The following is a 13,877-nucleotide window of genomic DNA, read 5'->3' on the forward strand; positions in this document are numbered from 1 at the left end:
TGTCTTCCTCTTTATACCATATTTTTTGAGACAGAGTCAGAAAATCCTAGGGATCCTTCTGTTCCCACCTCCCCAGCTCTGGGATTCTAGGTGTGTCACTGTACCTGGTCCTTCTGCTCCCACCTCCCCAGCCCTGGGATTCTAGGTGTGCCACTGTACCTGGTCCTTCTGCTCCCACCTCCCCAGCCCTGGGATTCTAGGTGTGCCACTGTACCTGGTCCTTCTGTTCCCACCTCCCCAGCCCTGGGATTCTAGGTGTGCCACTGTACCTGGTCCTTCTGTTCCACCTCCCCAGCTCTGGGATTCTAGGTGTGCCACTGTACCTGGCTTTTTACATGGGTGCTGGGGATTTGAACTCAGGTCCTGTGCTTACAAAGCAAGCACTTTCCAGCTGGCTCATCTTTCTTGTCCTATTCTGCTCCCTAGAGTTCTATCTGCATTCCAAATCTTCCTCATTCTCTAGTGAGCACATCTTCAGTGCTCGGATACCATAGGATTACCCTCCTGTCCCCACTACCGACAACTTCCCGGGAAGATCCTGGGCTCTATCTCAGGACTCCATGTTCTTAGGTCTTCTCTAAGAAGGGCCCGAGACTGCTGGTTGCAAATCCACCCAAATCCAGTTTTCACACAGATGAGCATAGTATCCATTCCCCACTTTACTGATTTGCTGGTCCCCTGCCCATGCTTATTCATTCCTGTGTCTTACGTATAAAATTGATTTCAGATGCATGTGGAGAGGTGCACAGGTTCCTGACACTGGAAGGAAGTGGTTGCTTTGGGTGAGGACCCCAACGTTTTCCTTTCCAGTTTTTCAAGGTCTGATCATTTATCTGTTACTCTTAGAGACTTGCATTTGACTGAACTGAGACCTAGGGCAGATGCTCTCAGCGAGGACAGTCTTTTGGCGCTCTGTTCCTGGCGTCCCCCCCCCCCTTGGCTTCCTTCATTCTCTTGGCACATTCTGCAGTCTGCAAGCCTCCCCCTTGTTTTCTTTAGCGTGTCATTTCTTCAGCGCAATACGTCCAAGTTTGTGTTGCAGGACACATGGAGTGCCAAGACGCAGAGCCTTGGGTGCATTTAAGGGCTTCCTGACAACACGTTCACAGGCATCATCCTCTTCAGAGAGATCAAAAGTTGGCACGTTTTTGCTAGCTCTTTTGGTCCCCAGCAGCAGAAGCACTGTAGTATCTGTCAACCTAAAAATAGTCTCTCTCTCTCTCTCTCTCTCTCTCTCTCTCTCTCTCTCTCAGTAATCAAGTTAAGAACATTCAGATTGACATCTTTCCACAACGTATCTGTGAAGACACAATTCCCGTCCCCCATTCTCGTTGGTCCTAACAGGAATGCCCCTTACTCAACAGCAGAAGTGTTCTGCTGTGGGTCAAGATGCCTTGCTTCATGGGAAAACCTTGTTTGTTGTTCCTTCCACTCACTGAGGACCCATAACCCTTCCACTCTTCACTCAGAGCATACCCAGGGCATCAGTCCAATTTCTAGGACTGTGCGTTTCTCATAGGACCAGTGACGTTTGCATTCATGATCTACTTCAAAGAGTTGTGACAGCAGTGGCTGGGCAGCTGTTGTTCAGCCTCGTCTTGAAGGAGCCATAGCTGAAGAGATGCAGCACAAAGGAGCAGGCTTTCTCCTTTTCCACCCCCCCCCTTCAGTTTTGCTGAGGGGACCCAGAGTCTTACTTGGACCAAGCGAGCATCCACCACTGAGCTGCACTCCAGCCCAGCATCACTATTGTCCGCTGCCTCTCAGGAGGAGATTCCTGGCCCTTTCCTGCCTCCCTGGGTCTCTGTCTTACACGGCCTGTGAACAGAAAAAGCCATCATCCAGGACTTCATTTTTCCATGATTGTTAATTTTTATCAGTATCTGACACATAGTATGGGGCTCATGCTTATGAGAATTAGCCTCTCTTCGGTATAGAAACTGAGGTCCCAAAGATGCTTGTGGGAATTGGCATCTCTACTTTACAGTATAGAAACTGAGGTTCCAAAGATTGGGTCGGCTCAGACAACGCTGTGAAAGCCTCAGCACACCTTAGGATCTTTGCAGAAGACCCAGAGAAGGACCAGAGCTTTAGTCCTTAGCACAGCACTGGCGGGAGGGGCCCAGGACCGACTGTATGCAAATATCTCAAGGAGAAGCTTCGGATTGGTCCGCTCGAGAGGGGCGGGGCATGCCCTTGCTGGTGGCAGGTGAGCTGCAGCAGCCAGGTGCACGTTCGCAGGCAGAGTGCATTGCGAAGGCTCATCTCGGGCGATGCTCCTGCTCTGGGCCCTGCTGGCCCTCGGATGCCTGCGGTGTGGCTGGAGTAAGCCGGGGACGAGAACACCGGGGCGTGTCCAGGGAGGCCTGAGGGGATACAGAGTAGCATTGGGAATCTCATTTAGGGGGTCCAGGAATAGGCGCCTGCACTGGGAACACAGATGTTAGCAGCTGTAGTAATAGAAACTGATGGGAATCCCAGCGTCCACCCCTGAGCTGACCTCATCAACCCTGTGATAGGTGTTGCCAGAGAACACCGCACAGGGGATGCAGAGAGCAGAGCCACCCACTTTTGTAGTGACTCCTGGACTGAGGGGGGAGGTAGAGCGGCAGATTCCTGGAGTGGGAGGGAATGGTCCATCCTGGGATTGACTTGTTGATCCTTGTGGCTGGGGCAGGTAGTGAGGAGAAGCCTGCAAGGGATGAAGCTGAGAGTAGACAAGTAAAAGCCCTGAATTTCGGGACCTGACTGTCTTTCCTGTGAGATGAGATTACGTGGGAGGCCAACGGGGAACCGCAAAGCTTCTGTCCCAGAGAAAGCAAAAAGGATGAGGTTTGCTTGTTAGGGTAGATGGTTCAAGTGAAGAGTGTGGGGGTGGAGGAGGAAGAGCCCGCGGGGCAGAAAGACCTTATAGAGACAGCTAGAAGGCAGCTGCTGTCTGACTGGGGTGGGGTAGGGATGTGTCTACCCAGGATGACCAGCCAGCAAGGTGAGCACAGGGGCACTGATTATCTCTGAGAGAGAGTCATGGGGTGGCCCATTGGGAGGACCAAACCCAGTACTGGACCTGCAGCAATGACTCCTGTGCTCAGAGGTCAGCTCCTGCCCTCGTTGCCTTCCCCAGCTGTGAACCTCCAGCCCCAATTGGCCAGTGTGACCTTTGCCACCAACAACCCTACCCTCACCACTGTGGCCTTGGAGAAGCCTCTGTGCATGTTCGATAGCTCAGAGCCACTCAGTGGCTCTTATGAGGTTTACCTCTACGCTATGGTCGACTCAGGTAAGGAGCCCGCTTCCCTCCGAAAATCACTGCTCACGAACACGCTGACACCACTGTGACTGTGGCCCCAGACCTGTCCTTATCAGGTTGGTGGGAGGGAGTCACGCCAGTTTCCGAGTACCTGCCTAGCACCAGCTGCCTTGCCCACTTTAGAGCCACTGTCTGCAAGCAGCATGAAGAGTATTATGGTAGAGTAGGGGATAAAGACAGGGGTGGGATCCCCTCTCTGGGGCTCTGACAGCTGCATTCTGATCTCACTGGCCTTTGAGCCTAGATCATTTCAGGGTTTTTCTCAGGATTGCTCCCTGCGACCTAAACCACAATCCTTTGATGCAAGCTCCTGGGTTTAGGGACCAGCCACCCCATAACAGACTCTTAATGTCTCCAGCATCCCATCTTGTCAGTAGGCTTCTATTATTGTCTGCATGTGCCCAGTCTGTGGATACCCTGGAGTATTTTCTATTTCACGGAAATCTAGGGGCCTGAGATATCAAGTGGTTGGTCCAAGGTCACCCAGGAAGTAAAGAGAAAACGTGAGGCCCAATATGGGTCCTGCCACACTCACCTTAGCATTATCCCAGCCTTTCCCATTTTAGAGAGGAAAGAATCTAGGGCTGCCAGCTACAGGTGGCCCTCGAGGTTCGTCGAGCTGGAGGGACACTGGAAGACAGACTGAGGGAGTCATGGATCCAGTACCTCACAGTGGGGTGCTTCTGGGCCAGCTGCACTGTTACGGTTGAGCACACGCCAATCACCCTAGTGCCCAGCAACAACCTGGACAGATTTAGACTCTCCTGTATGATGGGTGACTGAGTGCTTGCTGCTGAATTGGAGTGGCCAGGGTCTTGACTTTCTGCATCGTCTCTGCAGCCATGTCCAGGAATGTGTCTGTACAGGACAGCACTGGCGTTCCACTGAGCACCACCTTCCGGCAAACCCAGGGTGGGAAGTCAGGCCCCTATAAAGCTGCGGCCTTTGACCTGACCCCTTGTGGTGACTTGCCCAGCCTGGATTCTGTTGGAGATGTGACCCAGGCCTCAGAGATCCTGAACGCATACCTAGTCAGGGTGGGCAACAACGGGACCTGCTTTTGGGACCCCAACTTCCAGGGCCTCTGCAACCCACCCCTGAGAGCGGCCACTGAGTACAGGTGGGTGTAAGAGGCTGTGGGAGGATGGAAGAGCCAAAAGGGGGACAAAATGGGGAAAGCCACCCTTCTCGGAGCTCAGGGATCAGGTATCAGGGAGGGTGGGCTTCCTGGTTTGCAGCAGCTACCCAAAGACCCAACAGGCTCTGCTTGGCACCTTGCTGTGCAAACAGTTTGAGATCCATCCTGCCGGGGCTGGCGAGATGGCTCAGCAGGTAAGAGGACCGACTGCTCTTCCGAAGGTCTGCGAGTTCAAATCCCAGCAACCACATGGTGGCTCACAACCACCCGTAATGACATCTGACTCCCTCTTCTGGTGTGTCTGAAGTCAGCTACAGTGTACTCATGTATAATAATAAATAAATCTTTAAAAAAGAAAGAAAGAAAGAAATCCATCCTACCTTTTCTTTCTCTTTCCTTCCTCCCTCTCTCCTTCCCTCCTTGCCTTTCTCTTTTGCTTTGAGACAGGTTTTCATGTAACCCAGGCTAGGCTTGACCCCTGTGTGCTGCCTGGATTAAGGCTGTATGTGCTGCTATGGCTTCCCACTTGCAGAACATGTGCCTTTCCACTGAGCTACAGCCACAGCTCCCTAAGGGGGATTTAAGTTTAAGGGTCACTAGACTACAAGCCGTAGATGAATTGGTCCTCAGACTATCCAGGCCACTGTTTAAACTGGGACTTAAGTGAGGAATGGCGCTATTGTCTCTCTGGGTCTCCTCTTCTGATTAGCCTGTTTGGGGAATATTTGCACCTAAAACATAGCCCCGACTCAAAGGAACTGGTGCTGGTGATAAATCCTATCAGGCTGGTTTTCTAATTGTCTTTGTGACCCCAAGGACCACAGCTGCCAGAAAAGTGTATGGATTCACACCTCGCAGGGGTGCTACAGGTGCATAAAATAAAAAAAGGGGATGCTCCCAGAGGCAGGCTAAGCAACGGCCCCAACCATGAAGGCTTCCCAGAGCAGGCATAACCAAGCTGGAGAAGGATCTAGGGGATATGTGGTCAAGTCCAGAATCCTTCTACTGTCCTGACCTCACCCAGGGGCTGTCTTCTGGAAATCTTCCCCGTGGTCCTCCTCTTTCCTGTTTCCTCTGGCTGGGTGCACAGGTAAGATGAAAGTCACCCTCACTCCATTTTCTTCCAGATTCAAATATGTCCTGGTCAACATGTCCACAGGCTTGGTGCAGGACCAGACACTATGGTCAGATCCCATCCGGACCAACCGGCGTGAGTGTGTGCTGGGGTGGGAGGGGTGAGATCCTTGGAGCTGAGTCCAGGCTGTAAGCCTGGCCTCTGTCCTTCACATAGTGGGCACCTCCATCTCCTCGCCTGGCTAGCTTGGTGGGATTCCTCTAGGAACCCTAAAGACAGCAACAGGGTCCAACGCTCCTGGGCCCGGTCCTAAAGGGTTGGCCTCTGGGGACAGTGTGCATATGGGACTGCTTAGACCAGGAGTACCAGAGTGGAGTTGAACTCAGAATAGACAGTGCCTCAAGTCACTTGCTCACTGTAGGACCTGTCCATCATTTCTTTTTCTTTTTCTTTTTTTTCTTTTTCTTTTTGGTTTTTGGAGACAGGGTTTCTCTGTGTAGCCCTGGCTGTCTTGGAACTCACTCTGTAGACCAGGCTGGCCTCGAACTCAGAAATCCACCTGCCTCTGCCTCCCAAGTGCTGGGATTAAAGACGCGCACCTCCACTGCCTGGCTGTCCATCATTTCCAAGGGTGACAATAACCAGAAAGATGGAGAGCCACATCCCCTCTGAGATATTTGCTCAGCTTTATTTTGTTTAGACCATGCATGTATGCCATCCATGTCACCAGAAGTGACATATAACTAACCTTATGCAAAAAGGAGAAGACACCAGAAATTCTCACCCTGCGGGAAGGGATGAGAAGCAGAGGGGCCAGTGGGCCAAAGCCTGGCAAGAGCAATTACTGCCCCAGGCCGCCAGGTCATCTTGGATTCCAGGCAGCCACGGCAGGAGGTTACCTTGCCTGTCCCTGGGAGAAGAGCCAGGGTGGGGCAATTTCTGAGATTAAGTGGGCTGTGGACCTCTGCAGCTATCCCCTACTCGGCCATCGACACGTGGCCCGGCCGGCGGAGCGGAGGCATGATTGTCATCACGTCCATTCTGGGCTCCCTGCCCTTCTTTCTGCTCGTGGGTTTCGCTGGAGCCATCATCCTCAGCTTTGTGTGAGTTCCTCAGGGAAGGGAGGAGCCCGGAGACTTCCCAGGAAAGGCTCAGCATCCGGGTTCTCTGGGACAGGACCGGGAGGGAAAGCAAGGGGCAACCTGCCTTGGTACTGGTGAGAGCGGCAGAGCCTTGGTATCTCAGGGTCATGTCCTTCAGCTGGCAAGCGAGGAGCCCAGGAGACGGAAGGACTCAAGCCCATCCCAGTCTGTGGGCAGTGGGCGCATTCAGATCTCAGTTCTTGGGCTGGGAGTGTAAATCAGTGGTGTGGCACTTGCCTAGTATGTAGGAGGCTCTGGATTCAATTCCACCCCCCCACAAAGGAGACAAGCTTTACCTCTGGTGGAGTTGTGTGACCTTGGCAGGTGTCCAGGGTCTCTTTTTCCCCATACGGAAAATGGAGGCAATAGTAATATTCAGGGCAGAGTCTTCCTATTTCATCCCACGAGCCTCTCTCTCTCTGCCCACGATCCTCTTTCAGGATCAGAGTATCTGCCTCCTCCTCCAGGAAGCCTTCCATTTGGACTTGTCCTCTCTCTGTGATCATTATTGACTTTGATCTGTCTCCCCTGATGATCAGGGCACTTTGAGGACTTGGAACAATGGCCTCCAATCGTCAGCTCAAAGATGTGACACTATCTATATACGTTCAAGAAGGCCGACCCTTCCCTTATTCCGGAGGCCTAGCATACAACAAGGGTTCCAAAGATACTGGCTTGTTGAGATTATGTCCTGGAAGGCAGTGTTATGTCTAAGTTAGGGCCCTGAGCAACTGGAGGAGTCCATGTCTGCTCTGCTATTCTAATCCTGGCTCTCTCTCTCTGTGTGTGTCAGGGACATGGGCAGTTCTGATGGGGAAACGACACACGACTCACAGATCACCCAGGAGGCTGTCCCCAAGACCCTGGGGGCCTCTGAGCCTTCCTACTCATCTGTGAACCGGGGCCCACCCCTAGACAGAGCAGAGGTGTTCTCCAGCAAGCTCCAAGATTGAAACAAGCCAAGCCCCAGCCCCAAGCCATGGCCTCCTCTCAGCCTGGCCCTGCGGTTGGCAGCAATGGTGTTTATGCTCTGAGTGGACCAGATGTGAAACAAGACATCTTGTTTCCAACTTCATGAAAATGCTAAATAAAGTCTTAAGTGTTAATGTCCAGAGTGAAAGGAGAAGCAGGGGATGGACATGTGGGTAATGTCACACTGAGGGCTTGGACACTGGGGTCTCAGGAGACGAGGGCACTGTGTTCAAAACTGTGGTAGTGAGAGCTGCCTGAGCACCTGTGTGCTGCTCAGCTCTGAGCCCCGAGTCTTAGAATCCCCATCTGTTAAATGTGCCTCAGGACTAGGCTGTTACAAGGCTAGCTTGACGAGGCTTCCTAAACCACTTTCCTGGAGTGCATCTTCATGGCTCTGTTGTGTGCCTTCTGGAGAATGATCTTTGCTTTTGGTTTAGAATGAATGGGTTCATTAGGTAAGATAGCAAGCTCAAATAAAAGACTGAATAGCAAGAGGTAGGTGGGTAGGGATGATAGATAGATAAGTAGATAGATAGATAGATAGATAAATAGATACATAGATAGAGTGATAGATAATGAATAAATGATGTGTAGATAGGTAGGTAGATGTATAAATGATAGGTAGGTGATAGATGATGAATAGAGAGATTGATGGTAGATAGATAGGTAGATAGATATAGATGGTAGATGATGAATAGGTAAGTAGATAGATAAATAATAGATAATAGATAATGAATATGGATGGATGATGGATAGATGGTAGATAAATAGACAGGTAAATGATAGATAGGAGAGAGATGATAGATAGGTGGATAGAAAATAAAACATTATCAAATCAGGCACTGAAAACAGCCAGCGGAAACCAACTAAGAAAGCCCTGCAAGCAGCCATCTTGGGCTTCCCACAGAGAGCCCTTGGCAGGGTGGAGGACCCCATCAGGTGAGGCTTCCAAGTAGAGATGATGTCATCCAAGTGGGCCCTCTCCTCTCAACATCCAGCAGAAACTGACTGGGGAAGTTGAGGCAGTCAGCTGGAGTTCCCAACTGGCTATTCTCTCTATAGCTGAGCCTCCAGCCTCTGTTTCCCACTGCAGGCATCTTTATACCCTGGGATAAACACCAGTAACCCTTGTTAAAATGGTTAACATCCAAGCTGTTCCATCCATCCTTCCTGCCACAGTTAGAGGGATGACCGTCCCCAGATGAAGGGCTTTGGAGGACTCTAGCTAATCATACTATAACTGGAAACTGGATAGGGTGACAGTTAGTTTCCAGAGTCAGCCTCCTAGTGAGCTCAAATAACACATAGCAGTTGAACAAGGTGATGAACATGTTAGGTCCCCAGACCAGCAAGAAGGCGAGATGTGGGTGAATGAGATTGTCACAGAGCGAGCCTAAGAGGCTTCAGGATGTACATGGAGGACACCAAGTCTGCCTGTGTCCCTGACCAGGGTCTGGATCCAAAAGACACATTTTTCTGAGGCACATACCAAGATGCTTCCCTGTGTAGGGAGTGTAAAACAAGTCCCAGACCACCCCTCATGACTGAAAAGGGTGCTCTGGGGCTGTTTACAGTAGGGAAGTTATTTACAGCTGAAGGAAGGCAACACACACACACACACACACACACACACACACACACACACACACTAGTGTAGCACCAGTAACCAGATTCTTCTTCCCAGGCCACTGCAGAACAACACATGTCTGGGCCCCTCATCACCCTCAACTCACATGTTTGAAGTCTTGACTCTCAGTGGGTGCTATTACGATGGGAGCCTTTGGACAGTGTTTGGTGTTGAAGGTGGAATCTTCACCTCTGGGATCAATGTTCTTCTAAAAGACCCCAGAGCTGGTGTGGTGGCACATGCTTGTAATCCCAGAGCTCAGGAAAAGGAGGCAAGAAGATCAGGAGTTCAAGACCATCTTAGGCAATGTAGTTGATTTAAGGACGATATGGGCTACATGAGAGACCTGTTGAGAAAAAGGGGTGTAGGGGTGGGGGCAGGGGTGGATGTAATGGACAGCCCTAAGATCTCTGGCCATGTCTTAGTGTTTTAACTGTTGTGAGCTGACACCATGACCAAGGCAACTCTTATAAGAACAACATTTAATTGGGGCTGTGTAGTGGCTATTCTGGTTGTCAACTTGACTATATCTGAAATGAACTACAATCCAGAATTAGAAGGCTCACCTGCAGTCCTAATCTGGAGGCTGAGAGATACAAGTTTCCGTCCTGAATCTTGGCATGGAGATCTTGAGGCATAGTGGCAAAGAATCCCAGAAGATTAAGATAGGAAGATCTACGAGTTCAAGGTCATCTGGGATTAAAGGTGTGGTGGCACACACCTTTAATCTGGGCCACACCTTTTGCTGGAGACCTATATAAGGATATTGGAAGAAGGAAGGCTTGTTCTTCTTCGCCTGCTTGTCTTGCAGGACTGAGTAACTGCTGGATCCTTGGACTTCCATTCACAGCTGCTGCTAACCATTGTTGGGAGTTAGACTACAGACTGTAAATCATCAATAAATTCTTTTACTACATAGAGACTACCATAAGTTCTGTGTCTCTAGAGAACCCTGACTAATACAAAATTGGTACCAGGAGTGGGGTATTCCTGTGACAACCTGACCATGTTTTGGGAAGAACTGTGGAAGGACTTTGGAACTTTGAGCTAGAAGAGCTACTGATTGTTAAGAACTCTGTGGGAGGGGCTGGAGGGATGGCTTAGTGGTTAAGAGCACTGACTGCTCTTCCAGAGGTCCTGAGTTCAAATCCCAGCAACCACATGGTGGCTCCCAACCATCTGTAATGAGATCTGATGCCCTCTTCTGGTGTGTCTAAAGACAGCTACAGTGTACTTACATATAATAAATAAATAAATAAATCTTTTTTTTTAAAAAAAAAAACACTGTGGGATGTTCTGTAGGAGCTTGGAAGATTATGTTGAGAACAGTGCAGAGATAGAGGCCTGGTTTGTGAAATTTAAGAGGGAAGATTAAAGACTCTTATCAGGGCCATGTTGTTTTGATTGTGAAGATTCTGTGGTTTTGGTTAGCTGGGGCTGAAGAATCAGCTGTGAGTAATAAGATACCAGAACTAGTAAAGTGAAAACTTTGCATTACTGGGACTATTGATGCTGGTTAGCTGGAGCTAAGAAATTAGCGGTGATTAAGAAGAGACCAACATCACTGAGGTGACATCTTCTGGGAAGATGTTTTCTGAGCACACAAAGAGTCTGTGTTCCAGAGATAGCCAAGATAGTACCTTGTGCTGCAGCAGGGCACTTGGTAATGTGTAAGAGTTACCCAGATGGTACTGGTTTTGAAGGCATGAAGGGGTCATGAAGAGCAGCTGAGTGAGCAGCATAGTGAGAGGCCATGGGAGGCCATTGGTGAAGGTGCAGCCTCAGTTGCAAGGAGTTGAGGCTTGGCACCACGAAGAGAGCCTATGAGAGGCTATTGGTTACAGCGGAAGACAGTGTTTTAGAGATGCCAGTACCATGAATGACCACCAAGAACAGCAGCAGCAGTGGAGTACAGACATCTGGAGCCTAGAAGACAAGATGTGTGCTACAAAGGGCAGAGCTGGAGAAGTGACCAAAGCCCTTAGAGGAGCCCAGAAGATCGTGAATTGGATCCCAGACGTTGGTTTTGCTTTCGATTGTGACTGTGACCTGATATTTTTCCCTCTTGAAGGAAGAAAGTATTTTAGTGGAGCCCACAGTTAAGAGACTTTGAATTTTAAAAGATATTGGACATTTTAAATGGATTGAACTTTTAATATGTAAAGACTGTGGGACTTTAGATCTTGGGGATGAATAAGAAAGTAAGGGTTGCCAAGCGGTGGGGGTGCACGCCTATAATCCCAGCACTTGGGAGGCAGAGGCAGGCAGATTTCTGAGTTCCAGGCCATCCTGGTCTACAGAGTGAGTTTCAGAACAGCCAGGGCTATACAGAGAAACCCTGTCTCAAAAAAAAAAAAAAAACCCACAAAAATAAAAAATAAAATAAAAGAAAGTAAGGGTTGAGGCTTAATAGTGATGTGTTTGCGTGTGTCAAGTTGGCAAGGGGTCAATTTTACTGGCTGGTTTTGTGTGCTAACTTGACACAGGCTGGAGTTATCGCAGAGAAGGGAGCTTCAGTTGGGGAAGTGCCTCCATGAGATCCAGCTGTGGGGCATTTTCTCAATTAGTGATCAAGGGGGTAGAGCCCCTGTGGGTGGTGCCATCCCTGGGCTGGAAGTCTTGGGTTCTATAAGAGAGCAGGCTGAGAAAGCCAGGGGAAGCAAGCCAGTAAGGAACATCCCTCCATGGCCTCTACGTCAGCTCCTGCTTCCTGACCTGCTTGAGTTCCAGTCCTGACTTCCTCTGGTGATCAACAGCAATGTGGAAGTAAGCTGAATAAACCCTTTCTTCCACAACTTGCTTCTTGGTCATGATGTTTGTGTAGGAATAGAAACCCTAACTAATACAGGCTGGCTTACAGGTTCAGAGGTTCAGTTCAATATTATCAAGACAGGAGCATGGCAGCATCCAGGCAGGCATGGTGCAGGGGCTGCTGAGAGCTCTGTCTTCATCTGAAGGCAGATAGGAGAAGACTGGCTTCCAGGAAGCTAGGTCAAGAGTCTTAAAGCCTATGCCCATAGTGACACACTTCCTCCAACAAGGCCACAGCTCCCAACAGTACCACTCCCTGGGCCAAGCACACTGAAATTACCATAGGCCTTGAAAAGAGCTAAGGACTGAGACTTATAGCAACCAGGCCATGCAGGCACCCCATTTCTCTTCCCCAAACCATATGGAGTAGATTTCCATCACTCACCAGCCACCCTGTGTGTGGCTGCTTGTTATAGCAGTCTTGCACAGATTTGTGATGGTTCACAGATGGGTGTGAACCAAGAACAAGCCCTTAGAGGGCAGGAAGGTATCTGACTCATTTCTGGGCCTCTCCTTCCCAGCACAGTGCAAGGGGAGTGTAATGGCTTCTCCTGGTTGTCAACTTGACTATCTGGAATGAACTACAATCCAGAGTTGGAAGGCTCATCTGTGATTCTGATTGTGAGGCTGGGAAATACAAGTTGTCTGACCTGGATCTTGGCATGTAGTTCTTGAGGCATAGTGACTAGGAATCCCAGGAGACTAAAGCAAGGAGATCTCTGAGTTCAAGGTCAGCCTGACACAAAACAAGTCCCAGATCCAGGCGTGGTGGTTCACACCTTTAATCTGGGCCACACCTTCAACTGGAGACCTACCCAAGGACATTGGAAGAAGGAAGGCTCTTCTTTGCCTGCTTGCTCTTACTTCCCAGCACATCTGTTGGAGCCTACCTCAACAGAAGACCCGCTTAGCAACTAGCCTCATGGGACTGAGCGAGGACTAGATCCTTGGACTTCCCATTCACAGCTGGCCATTGTTGGGGAGCTGGACGACAGACTGTAAGTCATCATAACAAATTCCTTTACTATGTAGAGACTATCCATAAGTTCTGTGACCCTAGAGAACCCTGACTAACACAGGGAGGGAGCCCGGCAATAGCAGCCCTTGGCTCACTATTCCCTGGATACCTGCTATGTGAAGGAATGAGGCAGACACAACACTGCCGGTGTTTGGCACCCTCAAGGTCACCAGTGGGTGAGAGAGTTGAGATAAATGAGGTCAGTGGGCCAGGGGCCTTGAGGTCTTCCTCTCTGGGGCGGTGTCTTTTATTGAGTGTGATAGCAAACCACAGAACCGTTCCCACTTGGGAACAACAAATCCCACTTGGCTGTCCTGTGGAGGATGGCGTACCACTGAGCTCTCTGTTGTGATGACAAAATGCCCAAGGAAGCGAACTGAAAAGAGGGCATTTTTAGTTTGGTTGTGAATCCAGAAGTCGAAACTTGTGGTTCCTTGACTTCGATGTTTTGGGGCCTGTGATGAGACAGAATGTCATGACAGAAGGGGCATGGTGGAGTAAGGATGCCACTTTGTGGTGACAAAGAAGGATCAGGTGATTCGAGAGAGACAGGGAAGAAAGGGGGAGAGGGAAGAAAGGGGGAGAAAGAGAAAGAGAGACCGGGGACAAGATGTGGTTCTAAAGAACACACTTCAAAGATCAAGACCTTCCTGCGACATCTCACAACCAATATTGAGTCTCAGTAGCATGAATTCCATCTCATGAAGGTCTCATGAACCAAGTGATGCCTCTGTTTGAGGCTTAAGAGTTAACTATAGCTGGGTAGTGATGGCACATGCCTTTA

General features: G+C 49.8%; 1 protein-coding gene across 2 annotated transcripts; it reads left to right on the forward strand.

Moving 5' to 3' along the window:
* The first annotated feature begins 2,199 nt into the window (after window positions 1-2,199).
* On the forward strand, window positions 2,200-7,782 carry Upk3a (uroplakin 3A). Of its 2 annotated transcripts, XM_031358353.1 has the most exons (6): window positions 2,200-2,325; window positions 3,125-3,280; window positions 4,151-4,430; window positions 5,576-5,658; window positions 6,494-6,626; window positions 7,459-7,782. In XM_031358353.1, exons 1-6 carry the CDS (start codon window positions 2,274-2,276, stop codon window positions 7,616-7,618), a joined length of 864 nt encoding a protein of 287 aa, XP_031214213.1. In that variant the 5' UTR covers window positions 2,200-2,273; the 3' UTR covers window positions 7,619-7,782. The 2 variants fall into 2 exon arrangements, with proteins under 2 accessions (XP_031214213.1, XP_031214222.1); XM_031358362.1 differs by lacking the exons at window positions 4,151-4,430; window positions 5,576-5,658 and having other exon boundaries at window positions 2,248-2,325; window positions 7,459-7,618.
* Window positions 7,783-13,877: the final 6,095 nt, after the last annotated feature.

The sequence above is a fragment of the Mastomys coucha genome, unplaced genomic scaffold (genome assembly GCF_008632895.1).
Source record: "Mastomys coucha isolate ucsf_1 unplaced genomic scaffold, UCSF_Mcou_1 pScaffold11, whole genome shotgun sequence".
Taxonomy (NCBI): domain Eukaryota; kingdom Metazoa; phylum Chordata; class Mammalia; order Rodentia; family Muridae; genus Mastomys; species Mastomys coucha.